This window comes from Corythoichthys intestinalis, chromosome 6 (assembly GCF_030265065.1).
Source record: "Corythoichthys intestinalis isolate RoL2023-P3 chromosome 6, ASM3026506v1, whole genome shotgun sequence".
In the NCBI taxonomy this organism is placed as follows: Eukaryota; Metazoa; Chordata; class Actinopteri; order Syngnathiformes; family Syngnathidae; genus Corythoichthys; species Corythoichthys intestinalis.
This window is the reverse complement of record NC_080400.1, coordinates 31688390-31711374: the sequence shown is the minus strand read 5'-3', so window position 1 is coordinate 31711374 and position 22985 is coordinate 31688390. Positions and strand designations below refer to the sequence as shown.

Sequence of the window (22985 nt, the reverse complement as noted above, 5' to 3'; positions counted from 1 at the left end):
CTTTTTTGCATTCAGAAGTTAGAAAACAAACAGACCCCTAAGGTGCGTTTAAATCCTTCAACAATGGTGGCTTACTTCTTCAGCGTTTACAGTTTTTGTGTGTTGTCTGCAGGTGTGCCTAATGGGAGACTGTGTGGGCGGCGTGTTATGTTTTGATGCATTGTGCTTCAGCAATCAGCAAAGACCCGGCAGCCCGAACAACACCAGTGGCAGCAGGAACAATAGCACTGAAAGTCTCAAGGTGAGTGTAAAGTGTTATAAGTAAGTGTAAGTGTTATGAGTTAAAATAATTTGATATTAAAATCTCTCCTGATGTTTTCGTTTTTATACAATTTGTAAAATTAGTTTAACTAGTAGGTCGCCATTGTTGTTGACGTCGCAGGGTGGCGACGTCACTGGTTCACGCTGCCGGGGTTCCAGAGTATGACTCTAGCGATATATACATGTCATCTGTTCAACCCTTTCAATTAGAACCCAATTGCGGTGGCGCTTGCCAAAAGAATGCTCCATCGCGTAAGATTTGGCCTTCCCCATGCACACATACTTGACCCCGGGGATCTTGCGGATGATGATGTCCCTGTAGGAGGCGGGCAGGGCATTGCACGTGATGTGCAGACTCGAGGCGGTGGGCGTCGGCAACCTGCCGGTCTTTGTCCCTCTCTTCTTTTTCTTCTCGTTGCTGGCACAAACCTGGAACATTTTATAAAATAAAAAAATAATAAAACTGAACAAGCTTGCTGTCGATTCACTTAAATTTAATCAACTAACGTGTGCGATACCCTGCAAATCTCACCAATCTCTTGGAGGAACTTCATGTTGGTCTCGGACTGTTCATCAAAAGAGCCTCCCTGGTCCTCAACACCTCCATGCTCTGTTTGAAGTGCAAAGAGCACCAATACCTTTTGGCACTTAGGTCATTGTTCTCGTCCTTCTGTATGTTCTTGAGACACATAGCCCTCAGCTCGTCATCCCTGGGGACTTTGTGGAGACTGATCGGGGTCCCTGCTCCTGGTCAACCGCCTTGTTGGTCACGTAGACAGTCTTGCAGGCCACAATGCAGCACTCTTTCCCCATGGTGTTTCAATGAAAGTTTTTAGATTGAAATGTTACATAAAATAAAACATGTAAAAGCTGAGTTTTTTTTTTCTTTAATATGGACGCAAAAATGTCTAAATAACGATTTAGAGATACAAAATCCAACATGGTAGCCGTACAAAACAACAACATTTTTAAGTTGAAAATTCATGTGAATAAACACGTGAATCCCTGATTTTTTATAGATATGAACGTAAAACAGCCTAGATTCTTGGCTATAAGCAAAAAAAAAACAAAACAGGCAGTTATCATTCATTTACGTAAGTATTTCGAAGTATGACGCTAGTCTGTAATACAACATGGCGGCCGTACAAAACAAAAAGCTTTTTAAGTTGAAAATCCTTGTGAATAAATGCGTGAATCCCTGAATGTTTTTATAGATATGAACGTAGAACAGTCTAGATTCTTGGTTATTAGCAAAAAAACCAAAACGGGCAGTTATCATTCATTTTGTGCAAATACAGGTATTTCGTATAACGCTAGTGAGTAATCCAATGTGGCAGTCGTAGCAGCTAATTTTTCCCATTGTATTCACATTTTAAAATGCATGCATGGTGCGAAAAATATAATAATTACCTTGAATCCTCGACCAAATCGCTGTTGACTAGGCATGTGCCGGTATGAGATTTTCACAGTACGATAACCGTGAGCAAAAATACCGCGGTTTCACGGTATCACGGTATTGCCATTATAGCTCCAAAAAATTTTGAGATGTATGGGTTAACAAAAATAACTTTTTTCCTTTGAACAGGATTTTTTTTTTCCAGACCATAGTTGCAAATTGGAAAATGAATATATTGTTAAAATAAATAAATTATCAATAAATTAAAAAAAAAAAAAAAAATTAAAGTAAATATAACTTATAGACTATACTCACAGCCACAGCTCAAGTTGCTCAAGTTTAGAGCAAGAACAAAATAATTTCTATAAAAAAGTAAAAACACTTCTGAATAAATTTTTTTTTAAAATGTATACTGCATGACTTTTTTTTAGGGAGGAAAAGCTTAAGTGAAGTTTCGCCATTTTCAGCCACTGTGTCAACTTTAGTCTACATGATGTCATGCCTTTGTGTTAAAAAGAACATAAAGAATTCATAAGTTAGTTAAAAATGTATAAGTTAGTTAAAATGTCAATATTGTTTTGGAAAGGTTTCATCTAAAAAAAAACAAAAAAACAAAAACATTGGGAGTGAGACCTCACCTTGAGCCTGTGAACGTGGATTTGTGCTTAGGGCAAGATCATCTTTAGCAATTAGCGATCTTTGATGCTATCACTTTTTCCCCTTCATTCAAGCGAATCAAGCTTGTTTTCTCACTCTGCGGCGAAGTTGCTCTCCCAGCTAAGTCTAGGCTAACATTCATCTTTGTAAGCTTTTAGTTAGTTTGTATATTGAATTTGAAAGGAAAATGTGTGTTTTGTTTTTGGCAAACTTTTTCCATTGTGCTAATCTGTTGAAGCTACTCAAATGGAAAAATCTAATTGTACAACATTTTAAATGTATTCATTTTTTATATTACACTTAGCACGATTTGAGAGCTCAATAAATTGAAGAACAGTACGCCTTATGTTTGGAGTATTTGTTTTCGGGTTAGCTGGCTGTTTAGCCGATAGCGTCACTTTCACACACAGCAACAAACGAGAGGGGGCAAGCGCTGCTGCGCCAAGCTGCTTCTGGCTGCATTTTTGACACAAGAAAAATAGCGAATACCGTACTACGGTCTGACGGAAAATTGTAGTGGTTTTGAAACCGCGACGTTTTCACACCACGGTAAACCGTGAAACTGGTAACCGGGACATGCCTAGTCTTGACACACTCGGGCCTGCTTGTAGACAGTAAACTTTCTTCCTGTTTCAACCTAAATCCGGCTGTTTGAGGATAACTGCTCTCCCTGCTGGGTGTGGGCCGGCCTCCTTCGAGAAAGCGTGGCGCAATGTCAGGGGGAAGTATCCCGACAATTAATTATGAAGTCTATGGTCTAATCTTATGACTATTCACTATCTGACATAGGTCGGGTCCACGCTCTCCAAATATGCAGTGTTAGTATGCCCACTGCCTGTGCACAGTTGTGTTTTACTGGCACAATTGTGATTATTTTAATACCGATGTTTTGTAACAATGCCCTCTGCTAACTATGTAGTTTGACAACCTACCCGTGTGACAACCATCCCTGTTGTTACTTGATGAAAACGAAAGAAATCCTAACCTGAGTGTAGTAGTTGGGTACTATTGATAAAATACAAACATGCTAAGAGTGAATCCTTTTATTTTCTCCTCGTAGGGAAACTCAGGACTTCTTGGTGAGTCCAGTTCTGGTCTGACCTCCAGCAAAAGGCTAAGTAAGAGCAACATTGACATCTCAGCCCCAAACGAAGGGCGCTGTCCAGGGGCACCGCCCCTTAGTCGCAAGCAGAGCGACTCGTACGATGGTGACACGTCTTCTACCGGCCAGCATGTCTTCTTCTCCAGGTGATCCTCTCTGCACTAAGGAGTTGTTACTAAATTCAAATTCAAAGCCTCAAATACCAACGCTACATCTAATCCCATTCCATAACCACAAACTCATGGATTTTGGGGCCGTTCAATATTTCAAACATTCGCTTTGTCACCCTCAATCTGTTCATGTTTGACGAGTGTATTTGATATTCACATTCCAACTTCTGTGTTCCGCTCTCGTTCCAGTCTCCCCGTACCATCTGTCTCTGGTTCTTCATCAATATTTGCAGGGTGACTGCGTACCAGCCAATCCATAACCCACCCACCCGTCTGTCCGTCTGCGCTATAAATAGTCATTTTTATTGTATGCCCTCGGTCAAGAATTCACACATAATGTCACAGCAATCACCTTTGGCTTGTGATTAAGTAGAGAGGTGGGTAACCTCTGCTCCCCCCCCGCTGGACACGACCAGTGGCAGTCGCCCATCACTCACTAATAATGGATGCCTTGCTCGGGTTCTAACAGCCTTTTCCAATCTTTTCTAAAAGTAACAGTAATGTGTTTCATAATGAGTCATTTTCAGATATGAATTCGTGGTGAGATACTGTATGTACAACACTGTATGATTGGGCACCACCTGCTCAATTTTAGAAAAGAGGTCAGAAAATAGGTAGACCTGCAGTATTCTCAGCACCCTACTCCCTGTGACTCTGACTTCATTTGCTCAAGAGTCTCTGTGTCGTATTTTGCGTCTTATAATGCACCACACATTTTCAATGTAGACCGTCTCGCACTCACACTGGTTAATGGAGTGTACTCATACCATATGGCGCTTTATTTACACCATCAGACAGACATTGCTTCAAAACCTGTATGTACGTACTTTCAGGATTAATGGTGCCATCCCAGAGGTTTTTGCAGTTCACAGTTCAACTGCTGCTTGTTGTGAAGTGGTAGCATTTAGCGTATGTATCACACATTTTAGCAAGTCAAAGCAACAAATTTAACTGCGCGACAGCTTGTGTCTCGGAAAACTCATGTTGTCATAGCAAGTTCTGTTTGTAGTCCTCTTAACACCTTTAAATGATCTTTTCACATTTTATATACCATTTCCTACACTGACTTTTCAATTAGGCACATTTTCAATATGATGCCCAACAAGAAAGCATGGGTGACATCACATCAAATTTGTTCATATAGACATGAATTTTCTGAACATTGCTCTGAGCTAAAAAATTTTTACATACCTTGGTCTTTTTGGCTACAGTGGGGCAAATAAGTATTTAGTCAACCACCAATTGTGCAAGTTCTCCTACTTGAAAAGATTAGAGAGGCCTGTAATTGTCAACATGGGTAAACCTCAACCATGAGAGACTGAATGTGAAACCCCCCCCCAGAAAATCACATTGTTTGATTTTTAAAGAATTTTATTTCCAAATTAGAGTGGAAAATAAGTATTTGGTCACCTAGAACAAGCAAGATTTCTGGCTGTCAAAGAGGTCTAACTTCTTCTAACGAGGCTCCACTCGTTACCTATATTAATGGCACCTGTTCTAACTCATAATCGGTATAAAAGACACCTGTCCACAATCTCAATCAGTCACACTCCAAACTCGACTATGGGCAAGACCAGAGAGCTGTCGGACACCAGAGACAAAATTGTAGATTCGCACCAGGCTGGGAAAACTGAATCTGCGATAGGTAAAACGCTTGGTGTAAAGAAATCAACTGTGGGAGCAATTATTAGAAAATGGAAGACATACAAGACCACTGATAATCTCCCTCGATCATGGGCTCCATGCAAGATCTTACCCCGTGGCGTCAAAATGATAACAAGAACGGTGACCAAAAATCCCAGAACCACACGGAGGGACCTAGTGAATGACCTACAGAGAGCTGGGACCACAGTAACAAAGGCTACGATCAGTAACACAATGCACCGCCAGGGACTCAAATCCTGCACTGCCAGACGTGTCCCCCTGCTGAAGCCAGTACACGTCCAGGCCCGTCTGCGGTTCGCTAGAGAGCATTTGGATGATCCAGAAGATGACTGAGAGAATGTGTTATGGTCAGATGAAACCGAAATAGAACTTTTGGGTAGAAACACAGGTTCTTGTGTTTGGAGGAGAAAGAATACTGAATTGCATCCGAAGAATACCATACCCATTGTGAAGCATGGGGTGGAAACATCATGCTTTGGGGCGGTTTTTCTGCAAAGGGACCAGGACGACTGATCGGTGTAAAGGAAAGAATGAATGGGGCCATGTATCGAGAGATTTTGAGTGAAAATCTCCTTCCATCAGCAAGGGCATTGAAGATGAGAAGTGGCTGGGTCTTTCAGCATGACAGGGCAACAAAGGAGTGGCTTCGTAAGAAGCATTTCAAGGTCCTGGAGTGGCCTAGCCAGTCTCCAGATCGCAACCCCGTAGAAAATATGTGGAGGGAGTTGAAAGTCCGTGTTGCCCAACGACAGCCGTAAAACATCACTGCTCTAGAGGAGATCTGCATGGAGGAATGGGCCAAAATACCAGCAACAGTGTGTGAAAAGCTTGTGACGTTTGGCCTCAGTTATTACCAACAAAGAGTACATAATAAAGTATTGAGATGAACTTTTGGTATTGACCAAATACTTATTTTCCACCATGATTTGCAAATCAATTCTTTATAAATCAAACAATGTGATTTTCTAGTTTTATTTTCCACATTCTGTCTCTCATGGTTGAGGTTTACCCATGTTGACAATTACAGGCCTCTCTGATATTTTCAAGTGGGAGAACTTGCACAACTAGTGGTTGACTAAATACTTATTTGCCCCACTGTATGTTCAGACCGTTGGTCTTAATGCACAAATCCGATTTATTCGTGTTTTTACAACTTGAGTGAGGCATTAACTTGACGGTTTGAACCCAAATCCGATATACGTCACTTTTGAATGTGATTAAAATTCAATCTGGGCCACATTTTTCCAGAATGTTGCTAATGTCTCTCAAGTGTCCGAAATGAGAATTCATGCAGCAATTACGTCAGCAAATAGCGAAAGAGGCAGGGGGAATGGCAGTGAAGGAGCTGTGCATTAGCATTAGCTCCTTGCTTGAACTTGGCTTTTAGGAAGGATGCAGGCTGAACCACAGTCATTAAAAAAAAAATATATATATAAAAAGGACAAGCCTGAGAATGTTCGGTTTTCTTTCTGTACGCCAAATAAGCAATATCTCAATATTGCTTACATGGCCATCGGTAACACAATTAACCACACATCTTCAAAGATGGACGATGGACTGTCTCTTTCTCGGCTCTAAGATCCAGTAGCAATTTAATTTCGTTATGTTTCCAGTTTAATTTTGCTATCTTTCCAGTTTGCCACGGCGACAACTGCAATGCTTGTTTACCGCTTTTTGTCTTACTGCTAAGATAGAGGAAATGACGATCGGCCCGACATGATATTTACAGTGGGGCAAATAGGTATTTAGTCAACCACTAATTGTTCTAAAGTCCCACTTGAAAATATTAGAAAGGCCTGTAATTGTCAACATGGATAAACCTTAACCATGAGAGACAGAATGTGGGAAAAAAAAACTGAAAATTACACTGTTTGATTTTTAAAGAATTTATTTGCAAATCATGGTGGAAAATAAGTATTTGGCCAATACCAAAAGTTCATCTCAATACTTTGTTATGTACCCTTTGTTGGCAATAACGGAGGCCAAACGTTTTCTGTAACTCTTCACAAGCTGTTCACACACTGTTGCTGGTATTTTGGCCCATTCCTCCATGCAGCTCTCCTCTAGAGCAGTGATGTATTGGGGGCTGTCGTTGGGCAACACGGACTTTCAACTCCCTCCACAGATTTTCTATGGGGTTGAGATCTGGAGACTGGCTAGGCCACTCCAGGACCTTGAAATGCTTCTTACAAAGCCACTCCTTTGTTTCCCTGGCTGTGTGTTTGGGATCACTGTCATGCTGAAAGACCAGCCACGTCTCATCTACAATCCCCTTGCTGATGGAAGGAGGTTTTCACTCAAAATCTCTCGATACATGGCCCCATTCATTCTTTCCTTTACACAGATCAGTCGTCCTGGGCTTTTTGCAGAAAAACAGCCCCAAAGCATGATGTTTCCACTCCCATGCTTCACAGTGGGTATGGTGTTCTTGGGATGCAATTTAGTATGCTTTCTCCTCCAAACATGAGAACCTGTGTTTCTACCATAAAGTTCTATTTTGGTTTCATCAGACCATAACACATTCTCCCAGTCCTCTTCTGGATCATCCAAATGCTTACTAGCGAACCGCAGGCAGGCCTGGACGTGTACTTTCTTCAGCAGGGGGACACGTCTGGCAGTGCAGGATTTGAGTTCGTGGCGGCGCATTATGTTACTGATAGTAGCCTTTGTTCGTGTGGTCCCAGCTCTCTGTAGGTCATTCACTAGGTCCCCTCGTGTGGTTCTGGGATTTTTGCTCACCGTTCTTGTTATCATTTTGACGCCACGGGGTGAGATCTTGCATGAAGCCCCAGATTGAGGGAGAATATCAGTGGTCTTGTATGTCTTCCATTTTCTAATAATTGCTCTCACAGTTGATTTCTTTACACTAAGCGTTTTACCTATTGCAGATTCAGTCTTCCCAGCCTGGTGCAGGTCTACAATTTTGTCTCTGGTGTCCTTCGACAGCTCTTTGGTCTTGGCCATAGTGGAGTTTGGAGTGTGACTGACTGAGGTTGTGGACAGGTGTCTTTTATACCGATAATGAGTTAAAACAGGTGCCATTAATATAGGTAATGAGTGGAGCCTCGTTAGACCTTGTTAGACCTCGTTAGAAGAAGTTAGACCTCTTTTACAGCCAGAAATCTTGCTTGTTTGTAGGTGACCAAATACTTATTTTCCACCATGATTTGTAAATAAATTCTTTAACAATCAAACAATGTGATTTTCAGTTGTTTTTTTTTTCCCCACATTCTGTCTCTCGTGGTTGAGTTTTACCCATGTTGACAGTTGCTACGTTTACATGGAGCCAAATATTCCAATCACAATCGGAATATTTGTTCAAACCGAATAAATGTGTTCCATATAAACACCTCATTCGGAATGAACAGGCCCAAACCGAATGGAATTTCATTCCGATTCACAGGGGTGGAATATTCCTTTTCCCAAACCGATTAGAAGTAAAATTATATCATGTAAACAGGGAAGCGGAATGGTGTCTGGTTGCGTTCTTTCTGCGCATGTTCCGTACTAACGTGGTGACGTGACTTTGTGACGTAAGTAACGTCACTTGCAACATGGCTTCCAAGCACACGCACAGCGCACCTACACAACTTTTTAAATGAACGGCGTGTCATTCTGAAGTTTTGTTTCCACTTGAAAAGTTAAAACAGCAGCTGATCTGATGATTGATCTCCATGTTTTGCAACGTGACGCTTTGTTTTGATTAATCTGTGCATGTCAGACGGCAGTTGTCAAACGTCCTTTCGGAATAAAGGCAGACACATGTAAACGCTGGATCGGAATAGATGAAGTGACATGTAAACAGCTGATGTGAAATTTCCATTCGGAATGATTTGAATCGGTATGAATAAAAGTCAGCGTGTAAACGTGGCTAATTACAGGCCTCTCTAATATTTTCAAGTGGGAGAACTTGCACAATTAGTGGTTGACTAAATACCAATTTGCTCCACTGTAAGTCATCAGCCTTCACGCTGTGACCCGGGAATTTAACGGCTGCTTTCATACATGCTGAGTCACATAGTTGAATCAATGAAATATCAACCAGCACTACTGTAAGATGTTACTCCCTGTCAGTACAACATTTTTCGGAAAGTAAAAGGAATGACTTCTCAATTAAACAGGGAAGATGTAAATAGATAAATATATTGTTAGTAAAAAGACCATATTGATTATACCAGTGCTGTCGTGGCGTCCAAGTGGGGTGTGAAATAGAATTGGAATGAAATTAGTAGTATATTAGCATTTTGTTTAGTGTTGGACCTCAGGATTTCACTGTGAGTGCCTTGACTAAATATAGGCTCGGAAACACTGCATCGTCAGACATTCACACCGTCACACCAGTTAGTTTAGCATCCACATCATGGAAAATAAATGTGAAACAAATCTCGGCGCATTATTGCAGGAGGTTGTTCACAGAAAGTTGGATAATCCCTTCTCCCTGGACGAGAGTCAATGTGGAAATGTTAGTTTGGTAGAAACTGTCTGTCAGCATGGGGTCGTCGCAGAGGCTGAGCACAGGCCCTTAAGGTGCGTGTGTATAGTAGTGTGTGTGTGTGTGTGTGTGTCTTTGCGCGTGTATCTTTTTTGAGGCTGAGTCATGAAGCGAGACACTGACGACTGCAACAGAATGCTAAAACGCTCCACCGACATGAAGAGCGAGTGAGTCCCTGATGCTTATCCTCTTGACTGCAGTGTGATCATTAGTCACATGATGGTGATGATGATGATGATGATGATGCAGCAACAATACAAACACATTCCATTATATTCAGTCATTGAAGTCCTATAAAAAAAGTTTGGGCTTCAATCAAGGGTTAGGTTTACAAATTACAGCATTTAAATAGCTTCGATTTAAGTTTCAAATGGCTAGGAAAATTAAGCTAAAAGTTAGGGTGACCAAACGTCCTTTTGCCCGGACAAGTCCTCATTTCACGTCGTGTCCTCGTCATCCGGCCGGGTTTTATAAATTCATGAAAATGTCCGGTTTTTATTTTTCACAGGACCAATTTGAATAGAATCCCTCAAGCCGCTGGGGGGGCAGCGCCTGTCTAGAGGGAAGGAATAGTTCTTCTTGTTGTTTTTGCTGGCAGTTCACCCCTTGTATCATGGGGCAGTACCGCCATCTACTGGGTTGATGGTCTGGCAAGAGATCAGGCAGTTAGTTGCCTGTGACTTGTTCCCAGAGCACCTGCCCAGTTGTTAATTTTTTTTACGATAATTTCGGCGTCATGTGTAAAATCCCGTTTGGTGTCGCATCTTTGCGCTGCCGATGATTGTAAACTTTTATAGCAAAGTTTGATTCTGCCTCGGCTCCTGATATTCATAGCTATCAGTGAGCTAAGCCGCGCTACCTGTAGGTATTATGGGAAATGTAGTTTTGAACTGCTGTGTTTGGAAACATGCTGGTTGAATATTTTGTCAGTTTATTTCGGTTATTGTTTGCGTGAAATCTAGAACATTGAATGAGAACAACAAGGGGGAATAACAATTTGTCAACGACAATTGTAATAGTAATTTCTAAAAATGTTTAGTTGGCACATAGCCTACTGTGTGTATTGACTGGACTACATTTTCATGGGTCTGCATTATATTATTTTTTTTAATCATTTGTTTGTTTTGGTTTTTTTTAATAAAACTGAATTTTTCCATCCAGATGGAGGAGGCACACTTTAAATATATTAAAGTTATATAGGCGTGTTTTAGTGAATTTGGAGCAAAATTCCAGTATCTCGAGGCCGGACCAAGTGTCCTCTTTTTTGGAAATGAAAATATGGTCACTCTATAAAAGTAAAAGCTAAAGTGTCAAATTAGTATTTAAAACTTGGGATAGGGTGTCAAAAAAGGTTTATGTTTTAATTTTTCAACCAAGGGTTAAGATTTGAAAATACTTTGAGTGAGGTTTTCGTTTCGGTTTCAGGATTCAAATAAGTATTTGGAGTTGAGGGTTTCAAGACAACCCCAGGATTTTAAATTTGGAAAACCTGCCTGAGTCAAGGTTTCAAAAAGGGTTAATGCGTTGATTGAGGGTTTTAAGCAAGGATTTAAGTCAAAGCCGAGGCTTAGCTATCAAATTAAGGTTTAAATCCTGTGCTCCGGTTACAAAGTAGACCCTCAAAGCAAAATTTAGTTTTTAGGTTCTCATTATAAAAATGTGTCCAATGAATTTGGAGTGGCTCCATCTCGCCTACTTAGACTTCTTAATAGTACTAGCTGTTCAAGCTCCCTAATATTCAGCAAATCAATCGAACGTTGGAGATGTCCTCTTGGGTGGGGTGGAATTTGGCAATGATCACGTGGTGTCATCAGCGCACCACATTATCAGTTGCTTGATGATATAATGTGTATTATATATATAGTTTGTGTTCGTTTATATATTTTGTGTATAGAAGGCTGTCATAATTTTGTATGCTGTTTGTTTGCATGCAGCCTGATGAAGGAAAGCGTGGAGGTGCGCACTAGCAGCAACAGCAGCCCCGGTCTTCTGATCAATCCCGGACACTTTGACTTTGACGTGTCGGATTGCTTTCTATTGGGTTGTCCACTGGGTCTGGTGCTTGCCATGCGTCGCACTGTGCTGCCTGCTGTCCAGGGTGAGAGCACCGCACTCATATTCTACAACATATCATTTACATTAATGAATCAATGAGAATTGAATGAATATTTATTTGAAACAAGTGCTTGGGTCCAGGTTTGCCAAAGGAGAAAGACCATAGCCTAATCACACTCTGAAACTCACCCAGTTCAATAAAACCATGCCAAATTACAATTTTAGGTTCAGTGTGGTCCTGATTTGAAAATTGAGGTTTAAGCCTGTTTTGCAGTACTATTAAAGGTTATGCTTTTTTGTTTTGTTTTTGTTGTTTACAGTTGGTATTCAAATCTGGGTTAGGGTATAAAGCAAGGAATACTATTTCAAAATAGGGTTTTAAGTTTCAGGCATTTAAAGAGGATTTTATTGTTTCAAATTGGGGTTTTAAAGCAGTGTTTTATGGAGCAGTTGCAGTTTTTTTTTGCAGATTATGTGGTGCAACTTTTACTTAAGTAACACTTCTGTTACTTGAGTAAAGTTTTTGGCTACTCTACCCGCCTCTGGTTATTATACTAGAATAGTGATTGCTCGTTTTTCGCGGTAAATGGAAGTGAAAGCACAACAACAACAACAACAAAAAACCTACAATGCTCAAGTAGGTCGAAATCCAGCGTAAGGGTACTGCACCTTAAAACATGTTTTGTTTTCTCCTTGAGATAACTGTTGTTGTGATTTGGTCTAAACAAATAAAAGTTGATTTGATTTGATTTGACCTAGAACACATCCATAACTGAAAAGTATGGACATGCAGGTGACAATGTTTTTTTTAGGTAACCTATTGTGGTTCCTCGGTTTTATTATTATTGTTATAGTTATTCTTTGTTCCACAGCCCCTTTGAGCTCAATTTGACCCCCTTTGAATGCACCAAAATTGGCAGGCAGGTCAAGACAGGTGCAGTCTTTAATACCGTGTAAAGACAAATTCCAAATACACTATGTAGCGCCGCTAGCAGTTATTCTTTGTCCCGCCGACGCTTTGAGCCCTACTTTGACCCCCTCCGAATGCTTCAAAACTCACCAAACCCAACAGCCAGGTGAACACTGGTGAAACGCAAAGGTTAAAACTTAGAATACATCAGTACTATATGAATGGGATACCATATGCGGTGCCCAAACTGCCGTTAGTACTACATTCAGTTTTCTTTGGGTGGGCAGAGCGTGTCTGTGGGTGGGCACTGCATTTATACGGAGACTTGATTACACACAGGTGGATTCTATTTATCATCATCGGTCATTTAGGACAACATTGGATCATTCAGAGATCCTCACTGAACTTCTGGAGTGAGTTTGTTGCACTGAAAGTAAAGGGGCCAAATAATATTGCACGCCCCACTTTTCAGTTTTTTATTTGTTAAAAAAGTTTAAATTATCCAATAAATGTTGTTCCACTTCACGATTGTGTCCCACTTGTTGTTGATTCTTGACAAAAAAATTAAATTTCATATCTTTATGTTTGAAGCCTGAAATGTGGCGAAAGGTTGCATGATTCAAGGGGGCCGAATACTTTTGCAAGGCACTGTATATATTAGGGCTGTCAAAATGAACGCGTTAACGCGCGGTAATTATTATTTTTTAATTAATCACGTTAAAATATTTGACGCAATTAACGCACATGTCCCTCTCAGACAGTATTCTGCCTTTTGGTAAGTTTTACAGCAAGGCGTTTTGTGCTGTCTAACAGCGAACTCTTGTGGTCGCTTTGCGACATGGTTTATTTTTTTCTTGCCAGTTCAATATGGGCTGCACGACGTCTCTGTTGTGCTTATATGATCCTTGGGAAAGATTTGTCCGTAAGTATGGTTGTTGTAAAGAATGTACATATTATGTTAATAAGCGAAATGTTATATTTTTTGTATGAGACACTTTTTGTTTATGTTTAGTCAACCTGTATAGCGTGCTAAGCTAACGTTGTTGCTAATGCAATGCTTGTTTACTTTTTTTTTTGTAGTTTTACGTAAACGGTCTAAAGAGGACAATGGTTTGAGGCCATTTTATTAATAAATCAGATGAAAAAGGAAGAAGTCTGATTATTAAGGCGTCGTTCACTAGCTGTCTAGCTTTGGAAAAAGTAGACGCTTCGGAGTGAGGACAGCATAGACAGATTTAAATGACAGTAGAGTGAAATGCCCACTACAGTCCTTATATACCGTATGTTGAATGTATATATCCATCTTGTGTCTTATCTTTCCATTCCAACAATTTATTTTACAGAATATATATATAATTTACAGAAAAATATGGCATATTTTATAGATGGTTTGAATTGCGATTAATTACGATTAATTAATTTTTAAGTTGTAATTAACTCGATTAAAAATTCTAATCGTTTGACAGCCCTAATATATATATATATATATATATATATATAACTTTTATTTATATAAATATTTTAATAAATGTTTTCAAGCACTTCAAATGTAATAATTATGATACGTTTTAAAAATGTTACTGTCCTGCCGAATTATTTTTAAACAAGAATAAAGTAGAAAAATGTTTGGTTTTATTAAGTGCTTAATTGAGTCAGTCCACTCAAATCTCCTCAAGCTGCTCACCTATACACAACGATTTGCCACAGCAACTGTTTAACAAGTTAAACAATGATTGACGCATGCCGCGCTTTGAAGTTCGCGCTCTGGCAAGCTCAAACCCAAACATCTGTTAATCATCGTTAACTTTAATAAGCAACTCCAGTGCACTGCCTGACCAAGAAAAGCAGCAGGAGGGAGAGTGAGACAACGTGATTTGATCGGGACAGCTCATCTGTATTTATTTGTTTTGTAATTGGAAAAAAAATCTGCAATGGACTGAGGGCACAGTTTGAAGCGTGAAGTAGCGAGGGATCACTGTAATGTTTTAAACATGTTACTGTCCCACTTAATTATGTTTAAACAAGAATAAAAGTAGAAAAATGCTTGTCTTTATTCAATGCGTCATTGAGTGAGTCCACTCAAATCAATCAAGCTCCTCACTTACACACAATGAGTTGCCACAGCAACTGTTTAACGAGGTAAACGATGACTGACGCATGCAGTGCTTTGAAGTAAGCGTCTCTGGCCAGGTCAAAACTTAACCGTCTGTCAATCATCGTTAACTTTAATAAGCAACTCCAGCGAACTGCCTGACCAAGAAAAGCCGCAGGAGCAAGAGTGGGAGACTACGTGATCTGATCGTGGCAGCACTATAAAATACATCGTATATTATATATATTTATTTTTTTAATTGAAAAAAAAATCTGCACTGGACCCAGGGCGCGAAGTTTGAAATGCGAAGTTGCGAGGGATCGCCGTACTCCTTTCAGATTACGGTTTTGCTTATTTTATTAGTGTCACACGGATCAAAGGGTTTGAAAAGTATTTTTTAAGGCTGATTCATATAAATTATGGTCTCAAACCTGCCCGAGAATTTAAAAATAAAATGGGCTTGGGTTACATTACAGTGGTATAACACTGTAATGTCTGTAATTTAACAATGATTATTTTTAACTTAACTATATTATGGCTTAAGTATGTGTGTCCTTGTTCTGCTGCATCCTACTGACTGTGTCATTGTCTCTCAGTGCATCAGCTCCACCCGGCCTGCGCGCAGATCTTCAACCTTTTCTTCCCATCAGACCCTTCAGCCTCCAGGCTGGAGCCTCTGCTGCAGCCCCTCTTTCACAAGCTCCCCCCTTTTGCCGTGCCACGCTACCAACGCTACCCTCTGGGCGACGGACGCTCCTTGGTCATAGGTGAGCTAGAACTATACTCATGGTGGTTTATTTACAATCAACCCATGTTCAGCTCGATTTGAAATGTTGTCAATTTAATCACACTAGCCAGGATTTAATCAGGTTCGAGCCTCATGTGAGCGCAACTGATTGTTTACATTGACTAAATTATGTTTTTTTTTTCCCCCTCTACTTGGATGGCCATCTAAAAGAAATGAATAGTGGTTAAAACAAACAACAGTTAATCATTTAAGTGTAATTAAACTTTAATAAGTGATGAGCACCTTCAAGTGGAAAATGAATTAGAGGATTAATTTTACAGTACAGCTCAAAGTAGCTTCAAGGTCTTCCACACCATCTTCCCTTCTTCAGCATGCACACACATGCACGCAACCAACTCACCAGACACACACAAGCTGGGAGCTGAATTTAGAAACGCGCTGAGCAAATTATTTTAAAATGTTATGGAACATTGACTTTGTGTTTCTGGGTAGCCACGAGGTAATCTAATGTTTAAATGAAGCTTTCCAAAAATACACTAAACCCATTAAAATCTGCAAACATATGCTTTAAATGATTTTTTTTACACATCAAATCTTTAAATACAATAAAAAGAGACAATATTATTCTTTGTGTTTTCATTTAACTCATAAACTGCTGTGATAGACCAACAAGATCTGCTCTAAAAATGAACTGAACCTCGAACTCACCGTAACTTTGGCATATAACTATTTACTAATACTGAAACTAAGAAAACAGTTCAAGTTAGGTGTTTTTTCCCACATGTTTCAATTGAGTTTCCAATTTGTTTCAAGCAATTTTTAAGTTCTAGTTAAGTTTTAAGTCATTGTAAATTGTAAGTGTTGATAGGATTTTGAGTTTTTGCTGTGTTCAAAATAAATGTATGATACCCGCTGTACTGGAGCACATTAGGCACCAGTGTTACTTGGTGTTTTATCTATCAATGGCTACTGAGCTAAAATTGACAGTTAGCTTTATTATGTTTTTTGTTTTTTTAATCCCTCACCACTCTACAGCGAAAGACACGTTAGCCACGCATCGACAGTAGTCATAATTAATAGAAACCGAGCCCTCCTCAGGGCTAACGTTACGCTAGCAAGGTAGAGTAACGTTAATCTTTCTTAGGGCTGTCAAACGATTAAAATTTTTAATCGAGTTAATCACAGCTTAAAAATTAATTAATCGTAATTAATTGCAATTAATCGCAATTCAAACCATCTATAAAATATGCCATATTTATCTGTAAATTATTGTTGGAATGGAAAGATAAGACACAAGACGGATATATACGTACATTCAACATACTGTACATAAGTACTGTATTTGTTTATTATAACAATAAATCAACAAGATGGCATTAACATTATTAACATTCTGTTAAAGCGATCCATGGATAGAAAGACTTGTAGTTCTTAAAAGATAAATGTGAGTACAAGTTATATTTTATATTAAAACCCCTCTTAATGTTTTCGTTCTAATAAAATTTGTAACATTTTCAATCAAAAAATAAACTAGTAGCTTGCCATTGTTGATGTCAATAATTGCACAATTCTCATGGTGCTTAAACCCATAAAATCAGTCGCACCAAAGCGCCAGCAGAGGGAGACAAAAAACACAAGTAACAAGTGGCCATGACACTGCTGTCATTTTAACCTGTTTGAACGGAGCATGTGCGTTAATTGCGTCAAATATTTTAACATGATTAATTAAAAAAAATAATTACCGCCCGTTAGCGGGATCATTTTGACAGCCCTAGTTTATCTTATTAATTAGCATTATGTTAACTTAATTTTACCTTGTCCTGAGTATAGCTCCTCCGCTCTCAGAGTAAACGGGGTGCCTTCGGTGGAGCTGCAGTATGCTGTAGTGTTGTGCAAGCGCTGTCTTAGAATAAATACATGAAACAGTGTTCGCCTTGGTTTCCTGCTTGAAATGCTCTCGTACTTTTGACATTTTCTGCTTTTTCTCGGTGCCTTTTTCTTCGTTTCTCTCGGCTTCTTCATCGTTACCTCTATATTCATGCATGGTTGAAATCAAATACAGTGGGGCAAATAAGTATTTAGTCAAACACTAATTGTGCAAGTTCTCCCACTTGAAAATATTATAGAGGCCTACAATAAATATTCTGAATCTGAATCTGAATCTGAATTGTCAACATGGGTAAACCTCAACCATGAGGGACGGAATGTGGAAAAAAAAAAACAGAAAATCACATTGTTTGATTTTTAAAGAATTTATTTGCAAATCATGGTGGAAAATAAGTATTTGGACAATACCAAGAGTTCATCTCAATACTTTGTTATGTACCCTTTGTTGGCAATAACGGAGGCCAAACGTTTTCTGTAACTTTTCACAAGCTTTTCACACACTGTTGCTGGTATTTTGGCCCATTCCACCATGCAGATCTCCTCTAGAGCAGTAATGTTTGGGGGCTGTCGTTGGGCAACACGGACTTTCAACTCCCTCCACAGATTTTCTATGGGGTTGAGATCTGGAGACTGGCTAGGCCACTCCAGGACCTTGAAATGCTTCTCACGAAGTCACTCCTTTGTTGCCCTGGCTATGTGTTTAGGATCATTGTCATGCTGAAAAATCCAGCCACGTCTCATCTTCAATGCCCTTGCTGATGGAAGAAGATTTTCACTCAAAATCTTTCGATACATGACCCCATTCATTCTTTGCTTTACACAGATCAGACGTCCTGGTCCCTTTGCAGAAAAACAGCCCCAAAGCATGATGTTTCCACCCCCATGCTTCACAGTGGGTATGGTGTTCTTCGGATGCAATTCAGTATTCTTTCTCTTCCAAACACGAGAACCTGTATTTCTACCAAAAAGTTCTATTTTGGTTTTATCTGACCATAACATATTCCCCCAGTCCTCTTCTGGATCATCCAAATGCTCTCTAGCGAACCGCGGACGGGCCTGGACGTGTACTTTCTTTAGCAGAGGGACACGTATGGCAGTGCAGGATTTGAGTCGCTGGCGGCGCATTGTGTTACTGATAGTAGCCTTTGTTACTGTGGTCCCAGCTCTGTGTAGGTCATTCACTAGGTCCCCCCGTGTGGTTCTTTTTGCTCACCGTTCTTGTTATCATTTTGACGCCACGGGATGAGATCTTGCATGGAGCCCCAGATCGAGGGAGATTGTCAGTGGTCTTGTATCTCTTCCATTTTCTAATAATTGCTCCCACAGTTGATTTCTTTACACCAAGCGTGTTACTATTGCAGATTCAGTCTTCCCAGCCTGGTCTACAATTTTGTCTCTGGTGTCCTTCAACAGCTCTTTGGTCTTGGCCATAGTGGAATTCGGAGTGTGACTGAGTTGTAGACAGGTGTCTTTTATACCGATAATGTGTTAAAACAGGTACCATTAATACAGGTAACGAGTGGAGCCTCGTTAGAAGAGAACTTGAACAATTGGTGGTTGACTAAACACTTATTTGCCCCACTGTATATCCGCCACCTCTGTCTTCTTCCTGTATGCACGTGACGTCACGGGTTGTGCCACATTAAATGTTGTCCGGGCAAAACATCATGCTTAGAGCTGGCAAAATTAAAGAATTCCTCGAGGCAGAGAAAATTCCTCGAGCAATTTTTAAAAATTGAGTTACTCGATTTATTCGAGTAATCGTTTCAGCTTTAAATAATACAAATGAAGCAAACACGTTTGTATGTTCTGCCCTCCCTGTTAAATGGATTACCGGTAGACGTCTATCGTTGTGAATGGCAGGGAATGAATTAGTATAAATGTCACCAGACTCACCTCGAGGGCATCCGCTACCAAACTAATTGAAAGTTAAAATGTTGCCTGCTTTCAAAGGTTTTATGTTGGTAATGGTTTGACCCTTTTGAGCTTGCTGTCAAAATAGATAAATGTGTATGATGCAAATGAGCTGTCACAGAGGCTCATAGGAGCCAATCAAGCGAGGGCTCAATACGCTTTGACACCCTTATTCATCCTCGGTCCATCTTTGATGAAGATAAATGTCTGTAATAAGGCAAAGAGCCTTTCTTTTTCTTCCCTTGTTTTTCTTGATTCCAAGTGTGCACGAATGAGGGGTAAAGAAAAAAGAAGTGGCGCTTCACATTAAATAATCATCATTTCTATAATCAATATTGATCATCTGGCTAATGCGGCTTTATTGTCAAGATTAAAATGGGTACAGCATGCAATTACCTTCTAAATGAGATGAAACTGAGAACTGTGATTTTTTTTTTTTTCCTGTGAAGACCAAGGTAATGTTTAAACAACATGTGTATTTATTTACAGTGGTATGAAAAAGTATTTGAACCTTTTGGAATTCCTCACGTTTCTGCATAAAATTACCATCAAATATGATCTTGATCTGATCTCAAAAACACAGATGAAAAAAACTGCTATAACTAAAACCACCCAAACATATATAGGTTTTCATATTTTAATGAGGATCGTATGCAATCAATGACAGAAGGGGAAAAATAAGTAAGTGAACCATCACATTTAATATTTTGTGGACCCCCTTTGGCAGCAATAACTTCAACCAGACACTTCCTGTAAACACAGATCAATTTGGCACATTGATCAGGGCTAATCTTGGCCCATTCTTCTCTACAAAACTCCTGTATTTCAGTCAGATTACTGGGATGTCTGGTGTGAAACGCTGCCTTTAGGTCATGCCAGACGCAGGGGTGGGCAAACCGGTCCTTGAGGGCCGCAGTGGGTCCTGGTCTTTGTTCCAACAGATTCAGCACAGACAGTTTAACCAATGAGGTTTCAGTGGAAACAAGAAGCACCTGACTGCAATCAACTGATTGTACTTGTAAGAAACCAGATTGGTGAAAGGCTGTCCTCATGATGGGTATGAACAAAAACCCGCACCCACTGCGGCCCTTTGTGGAATAGTTTGCCCACCCCTGTGCCAGAGCATCTCAATGGGGTTCAAGTCTGGACTTTGACTTGGCCACTCCAGAAAGTGTATTTTGTTCTTCTGAAACCATTCTGAAGTTGATTTACTTCTGTGTTTTGGATCATTGTCTTGTTGAAGCATCCATCCTCTTTTTAGCTTCATCTGTCTGACAGACGGCCTCAGGTTTTCCTGCAAAGCATCCTGATAAGCTTTTGAATTAATTCTTCCATTAACGATTGCAAGTTGTCCAGGCCCTGAGGTAGCAAAACAGCCCCAAATCATGATGCTCCATCCACCATGCTTCACGTTGGGGATGAGGTGTTGATGTTGGTGAGCTGTTCCATTTTTGTCCACATATGACCTTGTGTGTTACTCCCTAACAATTCAACTTTAGTTTTGGCCAAAACTTCTGTGGAGCGTCCAAGTGCCTTTTTGCGAACATTAAACGAGCAACAATGTTTCTTTTTTTTAGACGGCAGTGGCTTCCTCCGTGGAGTCCTCCCATGGACACCATTCTTGGCCATAGTTTTACATATAGTTGATGTGTGCACAGAGACGTTGGACTGTGCCATTGATTTCTGTAAGTCTTTAGTAGACACTCTAGGTTTTTTTTTTTACCTCTCTGAGTATTCTGCTCTGAACTGTTGGTGTCATCTTTGGTGGACGGCCCAGAGGTTGCGCTAGACTTTTTCGTTGTCTGTCATTTTGACTGACGGTCATAAAAATCCGGTCATAATCTATTTTTACCCGTCACTTAAATTTTTTAAATGATTTTTTTCTCCGCAGTGACAAAAACAGCTGACTGTGGCCCCAGTAGGTAGGCTACATATGGAACAATGAAATTAACAGTTCACCTGGTGTGGCCTGAACGTAGTCTCACACCTTCCTCCTGGTGCGCATGAACTTGAATTGCATGCCCGCTTGTGCAGTTCCTCTTTTTTCACCTCTTTTGTCAACACCATCGTCGTTTTGGGGCTTTTTGAAGAAACTTCGGACACTCACTAGTTGCCTTGACATTTTTCCGAGTAAGGCCAACGACGCCATGCATCAAGAGAGACAATAGCTAATTAATATGCTCACTCACCACCCTGTGGTCTGGGGTGTGAATTGCAACCTGTCAAGATGACAGATGGACTTCAGTTTTTTCCGTCACCGTTTTAAAAAATTGGTCAACGACGGAAAATATTCGGTTAACGCGACCCCTGGGACGGCCACTCCTTGGGAGAGAAGCAACATTGCCAGACTCTCTCCATTTGTAGACAACCTCTCTGACTGTCAATTCATGAACATCCACACTTTTATAGATAGTTTTGTATTCTTTCCCAGCTTCAGACTTTTGGCTTTTTTGACCGAGCCATGATGCACATCAGACAGTGCTTCTCATCAAGACATTTCATACCAGGTGTGTGTTTTATAGTTGGCAGGGCAGCTTTAAACCACTCATCAGTGATTGGGCACACACCTGACTTAATATGTTCGGTAAAAATTGGTTTCAGTTGCTCTTTAAGCCTCCTTAGGCAGAAGGTTCTTCCCCCTTCTGTCATTGTTTGCATGCTAGCCTCATTAAAATATGCAAAACTATACATTTTTGGGTGGTTTTAGTTAAAGCAGACACTGTTTTTACATCTGTGTTATTTTGACAAAGATCCAATCACATTTGATTATGATTTTATACAGAAATGTGAGAAATTCCAAAAACTTCAGATACTTTTTCAAACCACTGTATTTGCTTATATGTTTATTACCGGGTCAATTGAAGTGATTTAAATGCCGTAAATGTTGTGTGATTAATGTATTTGAAAAGGCTATTACGATATATTTATAAAGGCTGAATGGAGGTCGACGCGCCCTCAACTCGGCGAGTGAAGGCTTGTCTTCGTCCTTCGTTTTTTTTTTACAGCCGGTGCCGCAGCCTCTGCATCAGCCCTCAATAAAAAATAATGAATCTGTGACCTCGTTATAGCTCCAGCTTCCACTCAGTTTCTTTTTTTTTTTTTTTAATTTGGCAACGCTTGTCTTCCTTTTTTTGTTTACGTGCAGCATTGTACAAAAAATTCAGGAAGGAGCGTAACACTCTTCTCTTGACGGGTGTCCTCATTAGCCAGCCTGATGTACTCACGGTCACATGTGAGGGTGAGAGGGAAAAAAAAAAAAAAACTCAAGGAATCGGACCGGGGTGTTAATCTGCTTTCCACTCTTTCCGTCTTCATTACTGGAACAAATCCACTTTGAATGGGGCCTGGAATGAGAGTATTTATTAATCACACCTGAGGCTCGGGATCATCTGTATTCTTGTGGCTGTAACAAGCGAGCGCATCTGCTGCTTTATTTAGAAAAGCGCCAGCTGCCAACTTGTGTTGTTCCCAGCTTGATATTGTGATCCAGCATGGACGTTATTCAGCATTCGTGTTTGACCGTGCTTGTCTTTCGGGTTGATTCCAAATGGGATGCAGACGAGAAGCGAGTGGGGTTTTGAATTAGGATTTGTGGCCAATGTTGGGACTTTCATTCAGGGTTAGGATCTCAAACTA

General features: G+C 40.1%; 1 protein-coding gene across 1 annotated transcript in view; it reads left to right on the top strand.

The window, feature by feature from the left end:
* The window catches only part of pitpnm3 (PITPNM family member 3), a 166693-nt gene that overhangs the window by 102277 nt on the left and 41431 nt on the right, over positions 1-22985 (top strand). Inside the window, exons 7-10 of the mRNA XM_057838597.1 lie at positions 113-241; positions 3375-3562; positions 11678-11841; positions 15397-15567. Coding sequence (XP_057694580.1) covers positions 113-241; positions 3375-3562; positions 11678-11841; positions 15397-15567 — 652 coding nt within the window. The remainder of the gene's footprint in view (positions 1-112; positions 242-3374; positions 3563-11677; positions 11842-15396; positions 15568-22985) is intronic.